A 26,561-nucleotide genomic window follows, 5' to 3' on the forward strand; every position below is an offset into this window, starting at 1 on the left:
GGTGCACTGAATTGAGAAGAGCCAACCACTTCTGTGCCTCACCAGGATGGATTCTGCTGAAAGTGCATTCCCCTTCCAGGGGAGCTGTTCCAGTTCCTGCAGTGTGTTGTGCTGGGTGCTGCATCTGCCAATGACACAAATCAAGACTTTTCTGTTTGCCATTGTAATTTGGGTCATTACTGTGAAAATGGTCAGATAGTGAATGATGAATCACAGCTTGGCTTAAGCTGTTCTAGTGCAGAGAAGTTAATGTAGATAAAAAAGGACCTCTCTTTTGGAACAAGGAAATGAACTTGTTAGAGAATATTTGCTCCCAATAATGGTTGTCTTTGGAATGTAGTCAAGCAAAACTCCCATTAAATTCTAGTGAGACTGGTGAAAATGAATCCATGTGCTTTTAAATTCCTTAATTTCATTAGTGAAATGTAGAAGAGGGTGTCTTTATTTCTTTTTGAAGTGGGCATATTTTACACAGCATTTTTCCTTTTCTTCTTTTCAACATAATGTATTTGCTCAGCAAACTCTATTGTCCCATCTTCGTAAAAGAGGGAAATCTTGCAGTGGTTTTAGTTCGTGGTAAGGCAACACTGAGTTTAAGGGGAACAGGTTTTTTGCAGAATGTGGAACTTGTTTCAATTACTTCATTATGTCTGTTTTCCACTTCCTTAAGCGTAACCACCAAACTGTGGTATGGAAACATTTTATTTAGATTAGCATTGTAGGAATTGGATCTCCTAATCAGAGTTGGACTTGAATATTTGGGGAAGGGGGTCAGAAAATATTTACAGGCTAATGTAAATAAAAACTTCTCTACCTGCAGAAGTTATGGCACTGTGTTACAGCTGAGAACAGAAGACCTGATGCCTTATTTCTTTGTGCACCTCTTCAGGTCTGTCTGATTATTTGTTGGTATCATTACACTGTTGGGTTTTTTTCATCTTGTCCACCTGTTACACACTAGAGATGGGTTTGTAAATGTAGGATTGCTTGTTCTCCAATGAATGCTCCTCTTGTGTTTTGCTGCAGAGCTGCTGGGCACCGTACCACTGTAGGATGCTTCGCAATGCCCTAGGAAAAACCTTCCGATTTCTGGGCTACACGGTGCAATATGGCTGCATAGCACACTGTGCCTTCGAGTACCTTGGAGGAATTGTTGTGGTAACTCTTCATTTTCATGACATTTCAAAGGGGATAAAACTGTAATACTGACAGTTTTCTGTGTGATGATGCCAATATTTCAGGTTTTGTAATTTTCTTCAAAGCATTTAACACAGTTTATGGGAAGCAAGTCCAGCCTTTGTGAAAGTTATTTGTACTTTGTTTTCTGATGTGTTATTGCTCGAGGCATCACTGAAGTAAATGGGAAACTCTGATTAAGCCTTTTGCACAGAGTCCATCCTTTAAGAAACCCTGGAGTCAGTGATAGGAAATGCCTTTGTTTCATACTCTGGCCAAATTTTTGGGTGTTTAATGCTCCCTGCCCCTCCTCCCCACGTCCTCAATCTGGCAGATACTGCTGCTGGGCATGGGGGATTCTGGCTGTGAGCTGCTCCTGCAGCTTCTGTGATGATTCTGTGTCACAGAGAAGAGAAGAGAAAGGGGTAAGCTGGTAGGGCTTTGAGCACTACTCCTAAAAGTTTTTTGGAGATGCAGTGCTGAAAGGAATCCATAAGGGCCTATAGCACCTAGTGCAGTTCAGGACCAACCCCAAGGAAATATGGAGCTGTAACAGAGTTAGTTAGAGGTGCTCTGGGGGCTCCCCTCAGCTTTGAAATGCATCACACATTCCATGGAGAAGCTCACTTTTAGTTCTCTACATTCCATCTTTACTAATTTACTAGCATACCATTTGAATATAAGTTTATTTTAGAAAGAAGCAGTTTGAAATAGTAATTTTTTTCTCCTTTCTTTTTCATTTGCAGTGCTCTGGACCTTCCATGGAACCAACCATTCAGAACTCTGATGTTGTCTTTTCGGAGAACCTCAGCCGCCACTTTTACTGCATCCGAAAGTACGCTGCTCTCTTGGGAGCACATCTGACATTCCCTTTGCCAGGGCTTGTCAATAACCACATTCTGCCCTTGATCTTTAGTGTATTTTTCTGCTTCTAACTTGTAATTTTTCATTGTGTCTAAAGGATCTTAAAGTTACAAACAGCCCAGTGAACATCTTGTCAAAATTCAGTTTGGATTTAGACTGTTGTCACTATCGCATCTTTGTCCAAAAAATAGAAAAAAATCCTTTTTTTTCCCTCCCCCTGAATGATTCTACTGAGTAGAATGTAACTTCTCTAAGCAGTTTGGTCCTGAAAACCAGCTATGGGTATTACTGGTCTCAGGTTGTAGTCTTAAATGTTTCATAAATGATCTCAATAACAAAAATTCACTCAACTTTTAAAACTCTGGGAAATTACACCTGAGTAAAACTGAAGAAACCAAAATTGTACACAAGAATTTCCAGCACAATGGACTATCTTTAATGTGTGTGAATATTTTTGGAGTAGATACATGGATGCTCGTGTACTCAGCCAAATAGTTTGTAACTAGAGTTCTTCTGTTTGTTTTTGTCTGTTTTTTACCCTCTCAGAGGAGATATTGTAATTGTGAAAAGCCCAAATGACCCCAAATCAAATATCTGTAAAAGAGTAATTGGCTTGGAAGGGGATAAAGTCTGCACAAGCAACCCTTCAGATTTCCTTAAGAGTCACAGCTATGTAAGTATTAGAGTTTCTTCCTATGTAAATTAAGGATTACTTAAGTAGGCCTGGTGGTCTCTAAAGGATTTGCAATATTTGAGAATCATAATGAATCATAAATTATGACATTAATAAATTATTATTCTTGATTATGTACAGTAAAATGTTGTACTTTTAGACTATTTATGCAAAGCTGTCTTCCTCTGCCTTTTGTTCCTGTAGGAACTGTAGACAGATAATATTTCTGCTGTGCCCTTTGGAAGAATACTCTGAAATTCTCTGTACAAAGTGCAGTACAAAAGAGAGGTGCAGGTTCTTGGTGTTCAGGCAAAACTGTTCCTGTATTTTAAACACTAAGAAGTGAATATGGATTCTGCAATAGCTTTGCAGATTTTTTTTTCAAAATTATACTTTAGTGTATCTCTATTTCAATCTAGCAATATTTTAATGTTCCTCAGTATGGTTGGAAAAGTAGAAATTTTCCTAACTTGGCCAAAAAGTCAGGTGATGCAATGAAAAGGGAAAAATAATCTCAATGTTCATTTGTCCATATGCAGATAGAGTTCACAGAAGTTTGGGAAGATCAATGAGAAATGTTTTCAGCAACTTTTTTTTAGGCTATGATGAGAAAAATCCTCAGGAGTGATGATCACAGAAAAATGTAGGTTTTTTCTTGTCCCAGAAGTGTGTTTGACTGTTACCTCTATTCAGCACTTGTGAAGCCATCAGATATTCCCAGATAATCTTTAAACAAACCTGTGATTTTCCCCTTCCATATCCACTCCATCCTCAGAATAAGAAGAATGAGCATGTGGCCAAAGTCCTGTGCTGAGGAGATGGAGAATTTTGTGGAACACTCCTTCCAGGCAGCTCCAGTTTGTGACACAGAAATCCTGTAAGAATTTAGCTTCCATAAAGGCAGCCACCTTCACCAGGGAGCCTCCAGCTAGCATTGCTTCATCTGTATTGAGCAGCTGAAGTGGAGTTTGGCTTTACTTAAAGCAAAAATTCTTGTTTAGCGCCAGGAAGTAAGGACATGAGTCACACCGTGCTCTGAGGGTTTGAATTTGTTCCTTTCACTCCAGTGTTGAGGCAAGACACCTTGGGCACCTGCCTCTAATCTGCACTGCTGCTGTCATGCCAGAGCCACTGGAGCTGCTGTTCTTAGACTTTGCTCACTTGTGGGCATAAAGAAGGAACTCATTCTCTGTGAGATTTTGAAGGAGAGGACAAAACATTTAGTTTTTCCACAAATCAAATTGTGTTAACCATTTAACCAAGGGAAAACCTACCAAAACCCCCAAAGAACACAAACCTACCTTTCTCACCAAGTTAAAGGAATCCTCTAGCTCTGGTGGAGCTCATAATTGTGATGGAATACACATTTCTCAGAGGAGACCAACCTGAATTCTGTGTACACTGACAGAAGACACAAACTGAATTTCTCTGAGCATCTTTTTCCTCACTTGTCTTAGTCTTGAAAAGGAAGTTCAGGAAAGATTTGTACTTAAAACAGGATATCAGCTTTTCTGGAAACACTGAAGTGACCAAGTGAATATTCAGCAGAACAATTTCTGCCCTAGTGCAGGGTTTCTTGTCTCCAGTTTTAATCCAAAATATGAGGAGAAAGAGCCAGATGGGGAATGCAGAGTCCATTTCCTGTTTTCATAAAGGCTAATGTGTGGAAATACAGAGAAGGGGCAAGCTTTTGTAATTCTTACACCATAAATTGTATCTAGGAGGAGAAATTATCTAAATGGAAGTGCTCTTGTGCCTGATACCTGTTTTCCTTCTACCTTTAGTGCTTGGTAAAGAGGTAGGTCTTAACATCTGTTCAGGAGACACTTCCTTTACAGAAGGGTAAATTCTCAACGTGGATATCTGTACTTTATGTTCATAACTGAGGCTGGATTACTCACTAAGTAAATTGTTGGGGAGGGGAAACATGACATGTATTTATGTTTAGGCAATTGCCTCATCAGATTCCTTCTTTTAGTGAATGCACTTTTAACTCAAACACAGAATTCCTCACAGCAAATAATGGCAGCAGATGTACAGAGAACTGGCTGTTTTGTGGATACTTGCCTGAGGTGGGTTTTGGAAAAAACAGATGGTCCAAGCTGAGGAAAGGCCTGGGCTGTGGTTCCAGATGGCCAGGAGTGCTGCTGGGGGGGTCTCTCTGCCAGGGGAAGGTGCCACTCCTTAAGTGAGCAAAGCCTGGAAAATGTCATGAGTTTTGCACTTTTTTTTTTGGCTACTGACTGCCTTTTTTCAAACAGGAAATCTGAGTGGTGTGTGAATGCTGTGACTCCAAAGTGTGTAAGGTCAGAGCAGCCTTCGTTTTTATTACAGTCAACTGCTCAGCTTTCCTTGAGGGCTTATCTCCTATTTTGGGAAGTTTCTGTCATGTCTGCAGACTTACACAGTAAATGGGAATATCAGATGCCAGCAATATTGCCAAATTAGGCAGCTCAGACCCCTGCTTCAGTCTGTGCTGCTGGTTGCCAACTAGTGGATAGGTTTTCTGAGCTAGCCAGTTCCTGGAGGTGGCAGACCAATGGCCATACAATGGGAAAATTACCTGTAAGCACCTGCTTTAGATTTGCCCCAAAAGGAGAATCCTTAGAGCCATGTTAGTAGGAATTGTTCTTAGTCTGTATTGACTGTGTCATTGGTAGTGTTGGCATATTTTACAGCATTGAAGTTTGGGATTTTTGTGCCTAGAAGCATTGTAACACACAATTCTTACCCTGAAGCCTAAGAGAATGCTAAAATCAGATCCTACTTGGAGGTGATGGTTCATTCATGAATATACTCAGGATGCCCTTGTGTGTATGGAGAACTCTGTTTACGATTTGCTCTCTGTGGAATTACACAGATGAGATACATTATTGCTGGAAACAACCAAGGAGATACCTGGAGATTAAAAAAAAATCCAAACACAACAAATCCAACCTTCCAAGCTATAATGAAAAGAAACAAACAAACAAAAAAACCATACATAAGCTGAATAAGTTGTTCTGAAAGAGGTATTTCAGCTGAGTAGAAATGCACAGTAGCAGTGGCAGTTAAAATACTCTTGTTGCTCTATTTAACTGAAGGAATACATCATAAGAGAAAATTATTTTTGTCAGAGTGCACTAAAGCTAAAGCTGTATCAGAAACCTGTCTTTGATGGAGTTGGATTACAGGCTGATGGAACTAATGCCACATATAAAACTGAATGGTATAAATTAGGCATGTGCTGAAATTACAGTTTAAGTACATAGGTATTGGAGTTTATCTGTAGAACAATAATTAGGGAAATCTTCCTATTTACATGAAAGTATAATGAAATTCCTCTTTTGAATACCTCTATGGTATTACAAAGTAAGGAAAAGATAGTTTTCCTTTTTTTTTGATATCTGATATGGAATGTGAGCATTAGGCTGGCAGTTTTGCAGGGCTCTTTTTTGGTTTTGTGCTAAATGTACATTTGTAAATAGAAACAAGTGTCTTTGCTGTAATAAACTTTTAAGAATGCATAATGTATTTATTCTGTATCAGAGGCAATGTGGTATGAACCCAGAAGTTAAACAACTAATGCTGTATTCAGAACTAGTTTCAGAACGTATTAAGAGATATCCTATTTTATTCATTTAACTATACAGTGATTAATGAGGATTAATAAGGAAATTAATCACAGTAAACCCCTGAAATGGTCCTAAAAAAAAAACCACACACAGCTAAAAGATTATTTTTCATATTTAAGCTTTTATTTCCTGTTTAAAAAACTCTTAATACAGGTTTATAATTCAGATTGAGTATCTTATTGCTCTGTTTGAATTTGCTTTAATGCCATTTACTTTAGCTTTAATTTCTTTACGTACCATATGTTCTTGTGCTGCAGGTCCTATTTACAGTGTAAAAAAGTGAGGGCTAAACCATCAGAATCAAACAGCTTATATGTCATAAACCACCAATGTGCTGAGCCTTTGAGGCACTTAAACAAAAGTAGCCCCTAATAATGTCACTTAATAGAGGCAGAGTCTGTAAATAAGGAACTGCCTTGTGCAAGTCCCGGTGATAAAAAGCTGAGATACAAATCCATATCTCAGCAACACCGTGCTGGTGATCAATCAGCCCCCACTAATGCTGCCAGCCTGGCTGCTGGGCCACTGTTTGCCTTGTGCTGCAGCAAAATGAACCTTGCCACGGAGATGGCATCTCCTCATCCTGTGGGAGCTCCAGAGCCAACAGAATTCCCAAGATAATGCACCTTGCTGTGTTTGCACAGTGCTGGTAACTCTTCAACAGCTCTTGGCTAATGCAGCAAGAATATGATGTGGGCACTAAGGATAACATAATGTCAAAGCAAATGGCACAGAATCATAATCACAGGGTTTGAATACACTCTGCAAGACACTGAAAAGAGATTTGGTATTTCAGAGCACTCAGTACTGTTGGATAGTCATTTTAAGGTATCCTAAATAGCAATTAAAATAAACCTAATTAAAACACCACTTCTTTTCCCTTTGCTCTAGGTATCTTAATGTTTACACTCATGGTTTAGTAGTTCACTGAGTAAGTTTCAGTAGTTGCTGATATGGAGAATGAGTAAGGTGATTTCTTGCTCCCCCTTAGCTCTAGTGTTCTAGAGGCTCCAGAGAAAGTCACGCCATAATTCTAACCAGCAGCTGTGCTGAAAGTCTGTGGGAGAGGAGAGCTCATTTGGCATATTTGGTGGTTTGCAGATGGCTCTATATCCCACTACAGAGAGTTCATGACTCATGCTTACCTTGAATTTTCTGAGACGTTGTTTTAAATCAAAATTCTGATCTGTCAAAACTAAATTGTTCAAGGGAAAAGAAACACAAAGGATTTTATCAGTCTAATTCCCAATATTTCCAGGATTTCTTCCGCTCAAGTGGCTTGGCCTTTGTACCTTTGCAGTTTTGGTTTGGTGATACTTCAAGAACATAGAAGTAGCCACATTTTATGATTCTGTTATTCTGCTCAAAGTTCAGTAACAACTTCTGGGAAACTGCTCATGATGGTGAAACCAACTCCTTGGGACTCAACTGAAGCTTTTGAGCGCAGGTTTTAGTCTGAGTGTACCAGCTGTGCAGGAGAGGTTCAGGTCCATCCTGATGGAGCTGGCAGACAGGATTCCTTAGCCCTGATGATATTATTTATCAGCCCCTGATCTCCCAGGCTGAACTGCAGATCTGTGAGCACAGGGCACACCAGTGATGGTGATGGGTTCTGTGTTAGAAGCAGGATCCGCACTCACAGGGTTTTGTGCTCTCACACTTTTGGGTGACCCTGTTACATCACCTGTTACCTGGAGAAGAAAACTAAACCCTTCTTAATTATTGCTGTCAGAAAGGTCTCTGAAAACTGTTAAGTAATCTTTGATGGATTTGTAATCAATATTTTCTTCTAAAAATCTAAGGCTAATAAGAGTCTGGACTGATCAATCACAGGCATATTCTGAATTTTTGTTCAGGAGTTTCTAAATGAAGCTAGGAGATTTGGGTCTGGAAGTTTTGGCCTAAGAACATGAACCAGTTAGTTTTAATTTTAACAGATAATAGTTTTAGAAAAGGAAAGATGACTCATAATTTAAATTTAGGGTTGCAGCTAGAGGTTTTAGAAAATAGATACATAGCTTTTCCAGCTGATTGAGATCTGTGTGTTTAGGAATATAATCTAGATATCAGCATTAAATATTTACAGCAGTAAACAATGCATGCAAGTGTTTGAATTATTCAACACAGTTGAAAACTTTTGGAACAGGTAGAAAATGATACTAAGAGAAACCAGATATTTTTCTCATATTTGACAGATAGTTTTCTCAGATGTTTGACTCTATAGACATCTCTGATATGAAAACCTCCCCTATTAAGCTGTGGGTGTAGTGATCAAACCTTTAAAGTTCCATGTAGTCAAGCTCAGGACAGCAGTAGTTACTCCTACATTACACAAAGTTTAGAAGGAGCAGCACTGATGAAACCCCAACCATTGAAATAACCAATGAGTGCTCTGACAAGTCACTGTAACAGCTTACCCACGTTTTTGTTCCAGAACAGCACCCAACTGCTCTGCTTTCATGGCAGAGAAAAATATCTTAAAATGTCTTAGGAATTCAAGCCTAAGTTAATATTCCTTAGTTCCCCTGTGGTGTGTGAGTTAACACTGCAGGTTATGTGATTTTAATACTGGTTAATATTTAATTTCAAAACTTAGGCAAGTCTTCATATCTTACCTTTTTAGAAATCTTCTATTAAAATTACAAATGTTGTTGTAGAGAGAATGAATTCATAATATAAATATGAAATCACAATGAATTTGATTTCTGTACAAAAACACATTAGAGTTTCACTCTCATCCTCTCTAATAACAACCTGGACCAACATCATAATGTCTTCTTTTTTAAATGTGCATTTAAACAAACTGGGTCAAGTACATTATGTCTTATTCATAAGCAGCTTAAACTGTTCAGCAAGTAGAGGGAAAATGCTAAACTCTTTGGAAGTACCTATAAATTTAAGATCATTTATAAAGTTATAAATTTATAAATTTAAGGTAAATTAATTCTGTTATATTAAGAAATAGTAAATTCCAGGTCATTCAGCCTTTTAAAGATACATAGAAGATGTTGATTTAATATCTGCTATACTGTTTAAGTTCCAGTGTGGTTTGTACCATTTCATAGCTTTTTTCAGCACAGAAAAGTAAATATAAATTCTTACCCTGATTCTGAAAATGTTGAGCTAATTAATGTAGTTGGGTTTTATACAGATGGCAGCCTTAATATGAACAACATTTATGATAAAACTACAGAAACAGTGCCTGGAGCAACTGGATCATTAAAAAAAGTATTTGTTAAGCATTATTCAGTCTTGGTTCTGAATTAATAAATAAAGGATTAAGGAGTAGTTATGTGAGACTTTAAGTATAGAGTGATAAAACAAACTCCTGCATTTCTATGGTGTATATTTTATCCTAACTAGATGCAATTTACTTAAATAAGGCAATTTAATCAGTATTTAGTAAATTTGTCATTTGATATTGTAGAATCTTTCATCATATTTCACTTTAATCAAGAAAGGTAACACCTGTGGTTTATTCACAAAAGCTCCTTTTGTTAAATGAACACCCGCAGGCCATGAAGCAATTACATTTGTTGCTTGTACCAAAGTGGGAGGCACTTAAATAGACCTTAGTAGGGATAGATGAGAACTTGCAGACTTTATTCTTTTGTCCAGCACTGAGATTAGTTCTTATCATAGCTCAAGAAGGAAGCCTCTGAACTGAAAAGATGGGAATTAGTTAAAGTTCTTCTTAAGTTGGAAACTTTGATATTGCTGGAGGTGATGTGAATACCTGTGACCTTACAAAAGTTCAAACATCTACTCCCAGCTGATTGTATGTGCTGATATTTTTGGAGATTGAAAGACATTCATGTTTATAAGTGCCCTAAAATCACTAGCAAAAGCTCTCTCAAAACAAAAACCCTAAATCACAGTAGCCTGTTTTCAGTTAGTTGGGTTTGGGGGTATTTTTGAGGCAGATAATTTAGTTCTGTTAGCTTTATTTGCAATACATTGGTTTTCTAATATGTCAGTTAATGCAGCACAGCGTTCTTGTCTCTTGGGTTTGAAGAAAATTGAATAATCAAAGAAAAAAAGTTTGGCATCGTGTAAAGAGACCAAAAGAATATAATTATTTGATGATTCCCTCCCTTTAAGTAAATTAATGTTTTATGCTGGTGAGTATGCATCGAACGCCTGCCCTGTTTTTCAGTTCTGCCACTTTAACTGCACCACTGAGTAAACTCCAACAGCTCTGCAAATTTTGCCAGTTTGTCTCAGTGAAAGATGTTTATTTGGGATGAAAAAGAATGAACTACTGCCTCCAGCTCGGTTGTTCCCAGGGATAGTCTTGTTCTTCTGGTCTAGAGCCTGGGGAGGGAGCAGAGGGGTGTCTGATGGTGCCTTTCATTGTCCCACTTTGAAGCAGCACTGCAGATAACCGGTTCTGCCTGAGAACAAGGGAGGTAAATCCTGGGATAATCTGCACAGAACGGGGGCACAGGGGCTGCTGAGACAGAGGGAGTTGCCTGCAGACTGTCAGAGACAGCATTTCACAGCAGCCTGCACTGTTCAGGAGTTGCTGCTTCTGCAGTCCCACTCATTCTGTGAAAATTCAGCTGCTGGGTGTGTGAGACTTTCCCATCTTTAGTTCTGGCCTGTGTGTAGGCAGTTCAGAGATGCTGCCCAGCCCAGGGCAATGCTTTTACCCCTTATCAGTGGGAGTTTGCAGTCACTATCCCTCTGTGTAGTGGGAGCTGTGATTTCAGTGGCACTTCTTGGATGCAGTTAACTTTCTCTGAGAGGTCCAGTGCCTGTAGATTCCAAAATGCAGCCCTATGAGCTGTCACACAGGTGGCTTTCCCTCTGCCTTGGGGTTTTTGGCAGCAGCAGCACATTGCTGTGCAGGTAATACATTCTTACTAAAAATACAGGGTTTTAACAGCCAATTTTTTTTCTTTGGTGAATATTATTCCCAGCTAGTGTGCTTGCAGAGCTTTGCAGTGTTTCAGATTGGGCCCTGGCCTCTGATACTCCCAAATGAACTATTGCCTGTGAGTAATCCCACTGAGATCAGTGATGTGGTTTAGACGTGGCTTGGTGCATTGAGGATTCTGGCACTGGTCTTTATTTCAAAAGGGTTTATACTACTTTTGGGTTTTGGTTTTTTTTTAAATTAATGATTATGGCATGTCACTGGGATTTGGTTTTACATTTTCCTGTAATTCTTGTGATTTTTCATGTGAAGTGCCTAGATGATGGACAGACAATCTACAAAGGTGCATTATCCCTTGATGAATCACACATTGTGACAGTACTCTTAATGCCAAATTCAGAGGTGTAGGGCCCAGTCATACCTTCCAGGGAGAACTGCAAAAATTACCTTAAGTGGTGAATTTCAGGATGTAGGAAGACACTTTACTGCAAATGTTCTACCTGGAATGCAAAACATGAATATCTTGACTAGACAAATAATTATTCCTAGTACTGGAAGTAGTTTAATACCATAGCAGGCAAAGGCAATTTATTTTATTTTTTTGTAATTTTGGAGCTTGGTGAAAATATGGGAAGTGTTTTAGAAAGCTTTTGGATATGCTTGAGTCACGAATGGTTCTTTATTTTACACACTAAAAGATGAGCATCACATTCTGCCTGTGAACTGGGAGAAGTGAGAAAGCACAGGGACCACAACAGCACAAGGGGAGCTGGCAGGGAAACAGGAGCACATTGCAAGAAGTCATGGTTTTGCAGCAGCATGAAATGTTAGCATGGCTTTTCTCAGTAATTCCAGCTTGTCCTATTTGTGTGTTTGCTGAGGGAGTCTGTCACAGTGGCAGCAGTTTGGTGGCTGACTTGTTATTCCAGGATGTGCTGGAGTTTGCACCAGGAAGGTGGGGTGCTGCCTTGCACTGTTATTTGCACATGGGAAACAAACTCGTGTGAGTGTGGACACAGGGGGTGCTTTGGGTGAATCCACTGAACTAAGTGACCACAAACATCCAGCTGCCCTGCTGGACATCCTAAACAGGCTGTGCTCCATGGAATCTTTGAGGAAAACAGCACTGACAGCACATGCTCAGACAGAGACCTATCAAAAACACAAGATGCATATTCTACACAGGTTGTTTGACTCCAGATAGAAGCTTTTGAAAATGTATAAATTGACTTCTGGTTGGTTTTCTTGTTTGCAAAGCTGCTTGAGCAGGAGGAGGGCCAAAGTCATGTAGCTGGAACCAGCTGGCCTTCCCAGAGGAAACCCTTTGGTGCATGTGCCAGGAATCTGATCAGTGTACCAAGCAACAAAGGTGGCAGACAAGCTGAACAGGGAATTCCTGTCTGGAAGGACTGGGAGAGCAAGCTTGGCTCAAGTAGTGGAACAGTTAAAAACAAAGGAGGTGGCATTCCTTTATATCTGGGGCAGGAGATGGTACCAGTGGGTTTCAGAAGGGCTTAGGCATTGCTGGGCACCTTCTAAAATGCTGAGGGCAGGCTTTGTGCCCTCTGACACACCTCCAGCACCTTTCCTGGTAGCACAGAAACACAGGGCTGCTTGGGAGGGATGGCCAGGCTCACAGATGCTTTCTGCAGTGTGTTTCATGCTGCCCAAGTGACCTGTTGTGTCTCAGTCCACAGCTGGCACATTTGCCACAGCTCAGCAGAGGGGCTCTGGCAGCAGTGTGCCAGCCTGGGATGCTGCTCTGGTGACAGGCACGTGGCAGCATGGCTAAACAAGAGCCTCACATGAAAGCCCAGGTTCCCAGGGATGTTACCTGGCCAGAGACCTACAAGCATCACCAGCAGTTTGCTCCAGTGAGGGACCTGCATTTGTTCTTACTGGTTTACAACCTGCCTTTACTCTAGAGTATTGCACTTTGTTTAATCTGCTACCCATGAACTGTCTCTTATGTAGACTATTGTGTTTACAGTGCATGGCTCAATTCTAGAACATTCATGCTACTTGTACTTTGAGTTTCACTTGAAATTGTTTGTTTATTTATTTAGTTTGTTTCCATATGTTTTTCCTCTGAATTGTGGTCATAGTAATGTTTCAAGTAGATACTTCATAGTAATGTTTCAAGTGGATACTTGGTTTTGGAAAAATAAATGTTTAAAGTCCATATTAAATATTCTCTAGATTGAGAATATGTTGCTTCATTTAAATTTTCAGCCTGGTTTAAAATTTAGAAACAAGACCCAATTAGAAATGTAATTTTTAAGTATTTTATTTGGTAACTTGAAAGAGGTTATTTGTATCTGAAACATTTTTAAGAAAACATGACAAAATAGTATTGTATGTTCCAAGTAGATATCTTAGTTTAAGACTTGCAGGAGCAACTTTTTCACATATGAAAGCTTCGTACTCTCATTTAGGTAACTATTACAGCTATGTTGCTATTTCTCATTTTGTCATTGAGTCAGCCAGTGAATGCCATGAATCTGTGGTATGTAATATAGTTAATGCATAATATATATGGGCAATGAAAGGTCTTTGTCATATAGTATAAGGTCACCATCATTAATTTTCAAATTATAAAAAGGGATTTGCTGTTTTGTGATCATCATTATTGCAATATAATGTGTTGTGGATTCTGCCTGCACATAGAATGAACTGTGATCTTAATTAGAACTTTGACAAGCCTACTCCGATAAAATGATGAGATTATTCGTAATTGATGTCACAATCAATTACCAGTTAGTTCATCATGAATCTACTAACAGGTCTAGCCTTGGTGCTGGCCCCAGGATGTTGATGAGTGTGTGGCTGCCCTGTTCATGCTGTTACTGCGACAGGAGGGCAGATTTTCAGTCAACATCCTAATGACCTCTTTTGAAGTCTATTAAATTAATGACCCTGTCACATTGGTCTAACCTCTTGCATCTTCATTTTGGGTTTTTTGTTGCAAACCATTGGTTTTTGAGCACATGATAGAACAGATACTTTGGAACACTCCTTCTCATCCCTCTAAATCTGGCAGTGGGTCTTATAGACTCAATAAAATTTAGTTCATTACACAGTCATGAAATACAGAGCACAGAAATCAGGAAAAACACTGTAAGGCAAACTGTGCTTAACACCATTCTGTTCTGGTTTCTTTTTACTTTTCAATCTTGCTTATAGGTGCCTAAAGGACATGTCTGGTTAGAAGGTGATAATCTCAGGAATTCTACAGATTCCAGGTGCTATGGACCTGTTCCTTATGGGCTGATAAGAGGACGCATTTGTCTTAAGGTATGTGAATTTCTGCTATCTAAAAACACTTGCATTAATACATTTTTAATGAGTGGGTGTTAGGTACTGAAACTTGCCTCCCCAGCTGCCTGGCCACAGCAAATGTAAAGGAAAGCAGAACACTCCACCACCTGCTGTAAAAGGATAAATCAACAGTGACGGGTTTTTTGGAGGGAGGACTTTGGAGCAGCGCTGAGCATTTTTCACTGCTATGAAAATTGAGTGAATTGTTTTGCAAGCAAATCCAAACATGATAAAACCACAAATGTACACACATACGCTCTACTGCACAGAGGTACATTTCATCCTTACTTTGATTCTCTCTCAGCAAAATGATTTTTCACTGTTGTAGCTCTGTGGTCCAAAAAACAAAATGGAGGAAAAGATTCTCTTTCCAGGACTTGCACATGTAGCCTGGCCTTGCTGCTTTTTAAACTAAAAAATGCTTTAAATGAATATTGCACTGTATAAACCATCACGGTTTCTTTCTCCTTTTGCTTCAACAATTCTACAACTTCATTTCACACTGAATTATTTTTTGATATTATCTGCGTTATGAATTTACTCATTTACCAAAAAGAAGAAATATAACACAATTTCCTCTCCATCAAATGTTTAATCTAAGAAATAGGGGAGTGTGTATTACACACTTTTGCACCTGCTTTTAGAAAGCTGGATTTAAAGTTGTGCATTCAGAACAATAAAAAAGGTTTTTTCTATATACTTCAACACATCCACAAACCCATAATTTAGCACACCTGTATTACACAGGGAAGATTAGATCTTTCCAATTAGCAAAGCCTTATATCCTTAATTTACAGTATTTATGAACACAATTTGGGACTTTTCAAAAAAAAACCCTTGGAGCTATTGAGCACAATCAGTAATTGTTTTCTAAGCCTCAGACAACAGGGCCCCCTCAGCCCTACTGGCAAATTTTGGGTGACCTCTGTTCCTCCTGGCTCACATTTGCTCTGAGTTCTTCCCTGGTGTTGACTCAGGGCTCTGCCCCTTCTCCTGCTGTCTGCCTTGCCCTGGACACCAGAGGGGAAAAGGCTGGTTCCCAACAGGGCTATTTTTATGACCCAAGTTTTAGCTTGAATTATTGACTGCTAAGAGACAAAGGATGCTAATCTGCTGACAGTCCTCTAATGAGAATGTGGCAGTAATAATGCAACTGAAAAAAGCACTTCTCCAAGCTGGTGCACAGGTATAGAAAAGCTGCTGCTGTTTACTGCTTTAATGTTAGCAAATACTGGATATATCAAGAACCTCTGTGTATGGACAGCTAGAATCAGTCACAGTATCTCTCCACAGCAATAGATTTTGTGTCCAGCTGGTGCCCTGACAAGGAAGGTGTTTGAGAGACCTTAATGAAGTGAAGGACAGGACTGAACCCTACGCCAACTCTGTACAATGAGTGGAACTCACAGATAATTCACATTGAAGCACTGCTTTAAGACTCCTGAACACTGTCTGTTAAAAAAATATTATGCAATCACTTGATACTTAATCAAAATAATTTAACCAGATTTCACAGGCAGTTGTTTAATGACAATGGCATAGAGTAGTGAATATTCAAGTTTTTGTGGGATTTAAGTATATGGTACCTAACAAAAGCAAAAATTAATTTGTTCTTCAAATGAGTGTTTCTAACAGGTTCTTTATGATACCTCATAAGTGATGTTGCTCCTGTGTGCTGCTGCTGCACACTGCAGTGCAGGGCAGCAGGTACAGCCTGCACAGGGCTGGCTGGCCACTGGCCAGGAAACCTCTGAGTGCTTTTAGTGCAGCCTGCTGCAGCTTTGGCTTCTCTTCCATCCAACACTTTTTACTGCCTTCAGAATGGAAGTTTTTGTGTCTTTGAATTACAGTGGATTTTGGAGGAGCAGATGTAACAGTGCCTTTCAGTGCTGTTACTTTTTTAGGAATGGACACAAAAAACCCCAAATATAATTTGGAAGTCGGGGATTTCAACAGAAGAGAGTGAGTTTAGCCAGCCTAACTGGCTGCATTTGTTTAGCCAACCTATTCTTGGCAAAACATGAATGTTTATCTGAAGTTTAGACCAAGGGTTCTCAGTCAGTGTTGGAGCAAGCAGTTTTTAACCCTTACAGAAATACCAACACCTGATTCTTGTCCTGCCACTCCAAACACAAGGTCATGCCATAAAGGGCTGCTGAAATCAAAGCAGCTGCAAATTCAGGAAAAGCACTGGGAATCCCACTTAGAACTCATGCTTCATCCTGTCCTAGGTAGGATATCCTGTGCATTCCCTGAATTTAGGCTCCATGTCACAACTAGACCTGTGGTGTATCTTCAAAAGAGCTAGTTAGCCCCATTTATGCCCCGTCCATCAGATCAAATCTATCTATGTAGGCCAAAGCAGAGAGGGCAAAGAGCTGCTAATTGGAAGAGCCAGTCTGAATGAGCAAGTCACAGTCAACTTCTGTCAGAACTTTAAAGACAGAGTGGCATGTCTTTGTTTTACAGAGGAGAGCTTTCCATCTCTTTCCAAGCACCAGTATTGTTTCTCAGGTTCTCCCTGCATGCAGGCTAGATAAAACATCATTTTCATTCTAACTCTACCACTAAGATTACTGTGACAAATTTCAAACAAACTACGCTGTCAAAGCAACCTTTAAAGCTAATTTGATTACTTTCACTGAAAGAAAGTCAAGTTGCAGTAGGTGTGATTTGAGTTGCCTGAAATGAGATTTGTGCTGGAGTGAACAGACTAAAAAACTACCTTCTCCAAGCCTTTACTGAGATCAACTTAGATTTGTTATATGGGATATTTTTCTTTCCTTTTACTTCTGCTCGCCTTCAGGGCCAAACAAAGACTTGACACCCAGCCTGCAGCCAGCACAGGCCCTCTGGACAGCTTTGAAATCTGCAGCTTTGCTGCTAACCAAGATCACAAATACCCTTCTGTTGTTGGCTTGTATCTGTATTTTTGTGAGGAACTTAAAATAGCTCACTGATCAGCACAGAGACAAGACATCACCTCTGTGGTTCTGTGTCACAGCTGTTCCTCCTGCTCCTCCCTGACTGCACATGCCAGAACCACAGGAATTGTCTGAGATCTTGCACAAGAGCCTTTTCCTGATGCACAGCCCTTGAGGTCCCGAGCATGATTGTCCTTCTGCCTTCCTGATGGGGCACAGTGCTGCCAGGGGCTGCCAGAGGGCACAGCCCCAGCCAGGAGAGAGCTGCTGCTGCTGCTGCTGCTCCTGCCAGGCCTGTCCTGAGCTGCCTCAGCCCCTCCTGGCACAGCCTTTGGTGCTGGGGACACATCACAGGGGTAGAAATAACTGAGCCTTTGCCTGTGCTTCCTCTTTTAAACGAGACAATTACTCTTTCACTCCACACAGGGAGCAGCAAAGGCTCCTTCTTCTGTGCTCTGGCTGCTCCATGAACTCAGGATTGCTCTTAGGTTGCTGTTCTTATACCTTAAGATCAAATTCTAAGGAGAAATAAGTGAGATAACCAAAATACTGACAGATGCTTGGGGAACAAGGTAGCAGCCCACCTTTCACTGTCTAGGCTGCTTCACCCTGGGCAGGGGCTGTGCAAGTTTTATGGGCTTAGAATCACAGAGGGCATCGATTGTTCAGCCTCATCTTTGCCTTCTTCCTGCTGAGCCCCTTGTGCCATCTTTGAAAGAGACACAGACATTCAAGGGAGACAAAGGACAATGAATAAATGAATGTCCTTGCTTTCCTGTTGCCTTTTTTTTTTTTTTTTTTTGCATCCAAGACCATCCTACATGTAATTAATGACTGTGCAGAGCAAAGTACTCCTGGGAGCATTCAGTACATGAACAGCTCCACAGGTAATTTCTGGAGAGAAATTTGTTTATTGGCCAGCTTCACTCTCTGACACCTGTACTTGGTGATGAGTTGTGCTCTTTTGGAAATAACTGTCCCTTCTCAGAGGAGCTTCATCCAGACCCTGGGTGGTGCCAGGCACTCCACCCCTTCATTCCTGATTAAGTTTGTTTAAGTTTACCTGTAGCCAACAGATCTTTTTTTTTTTCCAAGGTTTGGTATTTCCAGTTCAAAGGCCCATCTTGAAAATACAAATAAATTAAAAATACACCTCACCACAGGGAGGTCTATGTGTGTGGTACTTTTACTTGTGGACCAAAAACCACATACCTGGTCTTTAAAGTCATGAAGAGCTTTAAAAGCTAGAAAACACTGAATTGGGAAGATGCTCTTTAGGAACATATTTATTTCCAAGGGTGAAAAAAGCAATGGAATTCATGAGGCTCTCCATAGCAAAGCCTACCTCCTGTATCAATGGTAAGATTCACACTATGGAACAATTCCCTGTAATACACAGAATTTATTACTTCTAGTAAGAGAAGCACATCAGTGAGCAAAGTTCTTCACCAAAGAGAGAAAAAATGATGATGTTTATGAAATGATTCCAATAACAAATGAAAACACTGAACTTTGGATTGTGATTAAATCTCTTGTAACTGTTCTTTATTTTACAGATATGGCCTCTGAATGACTTTGGATTTCTACGTGCAAGCCCCAATGGCCACAGATTTTTTGATGATTAAAAGACTTATGTACTATTGACAGTTTTCATAGTATTTTCTACTAAAATGAATGGAACTATTTTTGCTTAGAATAAACACAAATATTACTTGACAAAGATATCTCTTTCTGAGATTACACCTAACTTCAGAGTGGGAATGATACACTTGTGTCATCAACAAAAAATTATGCGCCTGCCATCAGCAGGTGGTGCCAGGGCTGGCACTGAACGCAGCACCAGTGGGGTTCCAGACCTGCTGGTGGGGTTTCCTCTGACTGCCCAGTGGGGTCAGAGCACAGCTTCCTCCTTAGCTGTCCTCTCAGGAATGATGACTCCATTTGTTCTGACACGGAGAGCCTCAGCCCAGCACGTGCTCCTGCTCCAGGTGATGCCACTGTCATGGGCAGGCACAGCCACTGCTTCCAGCTGCCAGCCTCTGCCTCCTCCTCCTAGGCCCCAGCCCCTGAGAGGATTTCATGAACTTAAATATTTAGCTTACAAATGGAAAATGTTCCTGTTTCCCACTGCTGAACTTTGCTCCTCATTATCTTCAAAGCGTTCTCACATCTGTGCCTCCTGATTGAATTTTGTCATCTGAGCTGTTACAAGGATTTAACCTGAGAAGAAGGGCCCAAGAGCTGCTTCAGACTGAAATTGGAAAAAGCTACTCTGTTGTTTGCTGGGGAAGAAACCTTTAGATCAGGAGATGCATTCCAGTTGTACAAACTCCTGTTCTGGGTTGGAGGTGTTGAGTAATGAGCTCTTCAGCTGCAGAAGGAGAATCCCAGCCTCATGTCTGCAGAGCTGTGTGAGCAAAAGGGCACTTTTCATTTTTAACCCTGAATTAACTTGTTCTTGTAGTGCCCCCCTTTTCTTTAACATATGTTTCTTTAGCAGATTCTGTCACTTGTTTGTCCAGTCTTTTGAAAAGTTTGTAACACTCAGTGTGCTTCACTGAAACAATCATTGCAGGATCTCGATAACAAGTGAACATGTGTCACAACAAACCAAAGATACATCTTTGGTTTCACTCTTGGAGACACTGTAATTCCCACCACATCGACAGGACAGAGTGTAGAGTTGTTCATCTGCCAAAAAAGAAAACATAAACACCTTTAGTGCTGGAGAAGAATCAAGAATTTATTTGGAATTTTCTTCACAAAGCTGCTCTTAGTAACAAATAACCTTCCACTGCTGGGTTATAAGTATCAGTAGCTGTGCTACCATTTGTAGCTCAAAAAATAATCTCAAAATGTTTCAGTGATTGAGGTATTCTTACACTAAACAACCAGGGCCAATGGAGTCTCTTCAAAAAAAAAAAACCAAAAAAACCCCAAAAACTGCAGTAATAACAAGGTGCACAGTCTGATGATACTAAAAGAAAAATCTAAGTGGTGTTAGTCATATAGATCAAGGATGCTTCCAAAACAGGCTGCTAACCCTGGTTAGGAACCAAAACAAAAAAAAAAAAGGAAAGTGGGATCTTTCCCCTCACAACTTAAAAAAAAAGGTTAAAAAATAAAAATAAATATCAGCCATTTATTCCAAAAAACAATTAAACAAGAAAAGCCAGAGCAATAGACAGGAGGGAAGGAACAGTGGCAGATGAAAAAAGAAACACAGGCATTCTACCATCACAGAAGGGCAAGAACATGCACAAGAGATATGGGAAAAATCTATGTACTCTCAAGGATACAAGAGGAGAGCTGGGTGAAAAGTGGTACTGCAAGTGAGGGTGGGGAGAAATGCAAATGGAATGGAAAACAAATGTAACAGAAAATTAAATTCTAATCCAGGTAATCTCAGAGAGCAAAGCAGCTTTGTCCCAGGAAATACAGCAAAACCAGCACTTAAAGTAAGGAAACAATGGTGCAAGATTCAGAAAAAAAGAGAAAACATTAAGAGGGACAAAGAAAAGCATTAGGAACCAGCAGCAAGGCACTCATACCTTCATTCCAGGACATGTCCTCAAGATAAATCTGTTCATGAAGTGGCCATTCTTTTGTCAGGTTATCTTCTGTAAAGCAAACATGACAGATGCTCAGTCTTTGCTGAGAAATTAATGGGTTTATTATATACCTAGCAGTCAATGTGGTCCCTACCAGAGTCCTGCCTAGACCACTGTATCACTTCAAAATGGACTTCTCTAAAATTTGAGTTTTCCATAGATCTGCATAAGCTGGAACATGTTCTTTTGTAGGCAGGAGAAATAAATGGTGACAACAAATTACTGAATTAAGACCCTTAAACCAGCACTTGTGTGAAATTAGGGGCAAACTTCTGTTTTGATGTAGGTGCCTTTCAAAAGCTGGCTGTAACTCCAACTCCACGAGCTGAAATGGTGAAGGTGAACCTGTACTTTTCACAGATTTGTGGGACCTCTCAAGATCACCTATCAAAGCCTCCTGCACCCACAGGGCAGCTGGAACAAGCTGACCAGGATTTTAAATATCTCCACAAATGGAGGCATCTCAATATCTCTCAGCAATCCCATTCCTGGAGAAGGAAGAAGGAGAAGTCAAATAAAAACCTTCCAATAAGCACCAAAGGCATGTTGTGTGTGAGAACACCACTAGATTCTTGCAAAGGAATAAATCCTGCAGAAGAAATAAGTCTTGTAAAAAACACTTGTAGGGGAAGACCAGTCCAAGTGCTCTTTTATGAGAAAGAGTCTCTGAGCACAGAAAGAAAGTCAAGTTCTGGCCTGTACCTGAGAGATCTGTTGCCATTTGATCCCCCAGACTCTTCCAACATTGAGTCCAGCATGAAATGAAAAGTGTACAACATCTAAAGGTAACAAAGAACTGAGTCAGACAACTTCTTCCAGAGCTTCCTACTTGGAATTACTGAAGCAAGATTTCTCTCAAAACTTTTATAGGATTGGTGGTGGAGGTCTGGGTCATGTCTCGCTGCTAGAAAGTACAAAAAGGGCAGATAAGCCACCTGAAGAGAACTGGTACAATGCAAATTCATGAGCTTATCATACTTCAAGTAAAGTAACTGTGAATCCTAGAACCACAGCATCATTTATGCTGGAAAACACCTTTGAGATCATTGAGTCCAACTGTTCAAGTAATGAAGAAGCAGCTGAGGAAAAGTCTGCTCTCTCTTCTATTCCAAACATGGCATAATACAAAGCCCAGGGAGCAGAATTTCAACAAAGCTTTTCTAATTCATCCCTGCAATTGTAATTTTGAAAATAAAAAAAAAAAATTAAAAAATCAATGGGCAAAAATAATCCTCCTCACAATTCCCAGGCTGAACAGAGATTGTTATTCTCCATCTGATGCTCAGATCCTGAAGGATCAGGCACAGCATCTCCAGCAGAGCAAGGCAGGGATTGTCCTGCTCTGCTCTGAGCTGGGGTGGCCTCACCTCGAGTGCTGGGGCAGTTTTGGGAGCCACAACATAAAAAAGAGATGAGGCCATTAGAGACCATCCCAAGGAGGCCACGGGAAGGGGAAGGGCCCTGAGGGGGAGGAGTGTGGGGAGCTGCCGAGGGCACTGGGTCTGTTCAGCCTGGAGGAGACGGAGGTCAGACCTCATGGTGGCCTTCAGCATCCTCACCAGGGGCAGGGCAGGTTCAGGCCCTGATCTCTGCTCTGTGGGACAGGGACAGCACTCAGGGAATGGCTGCAGCTGAGGCACTGGGTCTGTTCAGGCCCTGATCTCTGCTCTGTGGGACAGGGACAGCACTCAGGGAATGGCTGGAGCTGAGGCAGGGCAGGTTCAGGCCCTGATCTCTGCTCTGTGGGACAGGGACAGCACTCAGGGAATGGCTGGAGCTGAGGCAGGGCAGGTTCAGGCCCTGATCTCTGCTCTGTGGGGCAGGGACAGCACTCAGGGAATGGCTGGAGCTGAGGCAGGGCAGGTTCAGGATATCAGGAAGAGGTTCTTCCCCCAGAGGGTGTTTGGGGCCTGGCACAGCTGCCCAGGGCAGTGCTCACAGCACCAGCCTGACAGAGCTCTGGAAGGGTTTGGACAATGCTCTCAGGAACAGGGTGTGATTCTTGGGGCGTCCTGTGCACGGCCTTCACTGATCCCCCTAAGTCCCTTCCAACTCAGCATATTCTATGACTGTGATTTTATGAAGTCTGAAATCTGGTTATCTCAAAAACCAAAAATTTTTTATTAGTACTCTTGACTTCCCACATAATCCAGTACCAGCTCTTGTCAGGCAGCTTTGCACACTGCATTTATTTGCCTGGCTGGTTCAAGCAGGAGGAACATTTTCCAGAGATGAACAAAGCTTTTTTATTTTCTAGGTCTCCTACTAAACTAAAAACATTACCCAGCCTAATACACTTTGAGACAGCAGAAACAGAGGAAGCCACTTAAAAACAGAAGCACAGCCCAGTCTGAGTTTGCAAGCAGAACATCCAACCCAATGGCTCTCAGATTTCTTGTGCCCTTCCTTATTTCATCTGTGTCACTGTTATTAAAACCATGGCTCCTTGCTGGTGCTTGTCTGAAGCAAACTGGTGTCCCATTTTCCCTGCCAGCCCCAAGGAGAGTGGGAATGTCCCAGTGCTGAGTTCTGTGATGTCTGCTCAGGCTGTAAAACTCTGTGTACAGAGCTGTCACTTCTGAAACCCACCCTGAACATCCAGGGGGAAATGTGAGGACCAGAACTTGTGAAACAAATTTTAATTCCCTGCAGCACAGCCTGCCTGGCTTTGCCATCTATTGGATTTGTCTGACAACAAGAGGTGAAAGGATTCTGCAGCTCCATTGTCTCAACTGCAGGATCTAAGAAAACACTGGCAGGCTCATCAGAGAGGTTTATGAGCCTGCAATTCAAAGAGATTAAAAGGAAAAATCTACTGAGATTCTTTCAGGCTACAGAACAACATTAAATAACTATTAGCAGCTTGGTTCAGTAAAGCTTTACCAGAGCCCTTGCTGGGTCATTCAGAAATTGTAAAAGAGGAAAGGTATTTAAGTTTCACTTGGAGATACAATAAATATTTCTTGGGCTATTTAAGGCTGAGTTTTAGGGAAAAGGGTTGCAAGCAGTAAATGGAAATTCAACCCTTTTAACAGTTTATGGTTATAGTAATAATAGTCATAATACTTGAAAGATTTTTCTAGCTCTTTATCAGGCATACATACTTAGGATTGATTCTTTTTTCAAACCAAACACAATTAAACTTCAAGATATGTACTGTCAGTCAAATACTGTTGACAGTATCTACTCTGCATAAAAATCACCACATACTCACTGGATGCTTTCACAAGTTAATTTTTTCAAATAGGCTTTTCAGTTTTAAATCAATACTTAAATTTGAGTCTTTTCAGACTCTTCTGACTTTCCTGAGTCTTTTCTTAGCTGCTGTCTCAAGTTAAAACAATCACACTTACTTTAATTTCAAATTTTAACAAAGTCACGTGAAGAATTTTCATAACAAAGAGATGCAGAAATACCAAAACAATCCTGCTGCACTTGTTGCAGATGAGATTTAACTCCAGAGAGTTCAAAGGCTTGTGCTCCAGCTGAGGGGCTGCAGCCACAAATCCATGGCTGGAGAAGGAACATCCACTTCAGTCACACACAGAGCATAACCTGGCAGATCACTGCTATTGTCAGCAAAGCTTGCATCAATGACCAGGTACTACGAAATGAGCTGGTTTACACTAAGTACAACTTTTTCTGTTGTTTTTTTGCCCAGAGCAGCTCGAGAATCTCCACCCTTGGAGACACTGAAGCCAGGCTGAGCAACTCTGAGGACTGGCTTGAGGTAGGAGATTGATCTGCACAGGGTGGCCCGGGAAGGTTCTTCCAGCCTCTGCGATTCTCTGATTCTGTTGAGAAGTTTTTCTTCTTTCCAGCTGTGTCACAAAAGCATGAACTTATGGGGTTCAGGGGATTTCTAATGAGAAAAATGTGAAATGAGTTTTATCCACACAAAAAACTTTTGGTAATTATCAGTCAAGCTTGATTTTAATTGCATGTTCATCTTTTTTAAGTGGGGTATCAAACAAAGAATGGAAACATCTAAGAAAAAAAAAACAAGTCCATTCTTCATAGGTAAATTGTTATGCAGGTTTTTTTTTTTTCCATCCCCCAAATTTTTCACAGGGACTGTAAGCAAAAGATTCACCACCACAAAAAGGTATTCTTATATGGCAAAACAATGAATTGGAAAAAAATTTCAGAAAACATACAAAAAGGCAGTTCTCATAGGATTTCCAGATCAGAAAAAGTTGGATAAGTATTTGAGTCTAACCTCTGAACAGTTTGTGGTTTGTCCCTTCCCCTTTAATTCTATGGCCTGAAGGCACCAAAAATTAGGAGATTATTGAGAAACCTTCATAGAAAAGCAGTATTAAGATATAAAAGCACATTCACTTGTAATTCTCAACAATTCTAACAAAAAGAAAAAAACCATTGAGCCCCACAGAATTTCATCTCCTTGGAACTTCTCTGGCTACTGAACTTCTGAGCCAAGTAGTTCAGATGTAGTTAGTGTAACACAAGAAGGTACAAACAAACAAACGATCTGTGAAATGAGGAAAGGACTGCAGTGCAAAGGGTTTCCTGCTGGTGGGCAGCCACACTCACACACACACACAGAGCCATCCTTCAGATCCTGCTCCCTGGCCTTCCTCTGCACCTTAACTTGCTGCATTCTCTCTCTCATCACTATTCCCCTTGGCTGCTGCCTCAATCCCTTTGTTTCTGTCAGCCTTTATGGCACTGTCTACGGATTTGTCTGGAATCGTGGCTGCAGAAGCAGCTTGACAGGCATTCAGAGGAGGAGAATTTACTTCCCCATCATTTTGCTGCCAGGGAACATGCTGGAAAGAATGCAGCAGCACTGCACATGTGTGTCAGGTGTGGCTGAAGCACAGGGGGCCTGGGAATGGCACCCTCTGTGCTAAAACAGAATGTCCCAACACCCAACACCTGCCTCAACAGAGGTGCAGCCTGATTCCTTCATTTACCAAGTCTTTCATGCACAATCTTGAGATGGCTTTTCATAGAACTCATCTGGATGCAAAAGAATCTCAGAAAATGTAGATAATCTTCAAATTACAGTCAAGACTAATTTATAGATTAAGGACATATTTGTATGTCCTTAAATCCCAAGGGAAAACAAGATCCTGATGTAGCTCTCTGCTCCAGTGGATGAACCTGACCCAGGCAAAATGGAACTTCATAGTCTGAATTTAAGCTTTAGGTAAAACTCACCAGATGCTGAAAAGATTCCCAACCTAAGCTCTAGTATTTCCTTTTTTCTCTGCACGTACAATTTGTGAAAAGAGAAGGCACAACCAATATTACAATGGTAAGAGTACAACAGCATGAGAGTGCTGGGCAGCAGAAATTCCTGTTCTGACATCACCTTCAGGCATTTAAAAATAACTTTGAGATGAAAAAATTATTTAAGTCTGATCTTAATATTGTTTACATTACAAATAGAACAAGATCCAATTTTTTTCTTTAAAATACCTATTCCACAACTCTGTTTTCACCCCTCCCCTTCTCTTCCCAAAGCCACATGAAGTC

At 40.6% G+C, this 26,561-nt stretch overlaps 2 protein-coding genes across 4 annotated transcripts in view; one reads left to right on the forward strand and one right to left on the reverse strand.

Moving 5' to 3' along the window:
* The window catches only part of IMMP1L (inner mitochondrial membrane peptidase subunit 1), a 32,319-nt gene extending 13,151 nt beyond the window's left edge, over nucleotides 1–19,168 (forward strand). For both annotated transcript variants that reach the window (XM_066551167.1, XM_066551168.1), the window contains exons 2-6: nucleotides 1,027–1,158; nucleotides 1,923–2,011; nucleotides 2,587–2,713; nucleotides 14,390–14,500; nucleotides 19,005–19,168. In XM_066551167.1, coding sequence (XP_066407264.1) covers nucleotides 1,054–1,158; nucleotides 1,923–2,011; nucleotides 2,587–2,713; nucleotides 14,390–14,500; nucleotides 19,005–19,073 — 501 coding nt within the window. In that variant the 5' untranslated portion in view covers nucleotides 1,027–1,053 and the 3' untranslated portion in view covers nucleotides 19,074–19,168. The remainder of the gene's footprint in view (nucleotides 1–1,026; nucleotides 1,159–1,922; nucleotides 2,012–2,586; nucleotides 2,714–14,389; nucleotides 14,501–19,004) is intronic.
* DNAJC24 (DnaJ heat shock protein family (Hsp40) member C24) overlaps nucleotides 18,717–26,561 on the reverse strand; it is a 34,404-nt gene continuing 26,559 nt past the window's right edge. For both annotated transcript variants that reach the window (XM_066551170.1, XM_066551169.1), the window contains exons 4-5: nucleotides 21,000–21,068; nucleotides 18,717–20,139 (exon numbers count right to left, since the gene is read on the reverse strand). In XM_066551170.1, coding sequence (XP_066407267.1) covers nucleotides 20,015–20,139; nucleotides 21,000–21,068 — 194 coding nt within the window. In that variant the 3' untranslated portion in view covers nucleotides 18,717–20,014. The remainder of the gene's footprint in view (nucleotides 20,140–20,999; nucleotides 21,069–26,561) is intronic.

This window comes from Molothrus aeneus, chromosome 6, assembly GCF_037042795.1.
Source record: "Molothrus aeneus isolate 106 chromosome 6, BPBGC_Maene_1.0, whole genome shotgun sequence".
Taxonomy (NCBI): Eukaryota; Metazoa; Chordata; class Aves; order Passeriformes; family Icteridae; genus Molothrus; species Molothrus aeneus.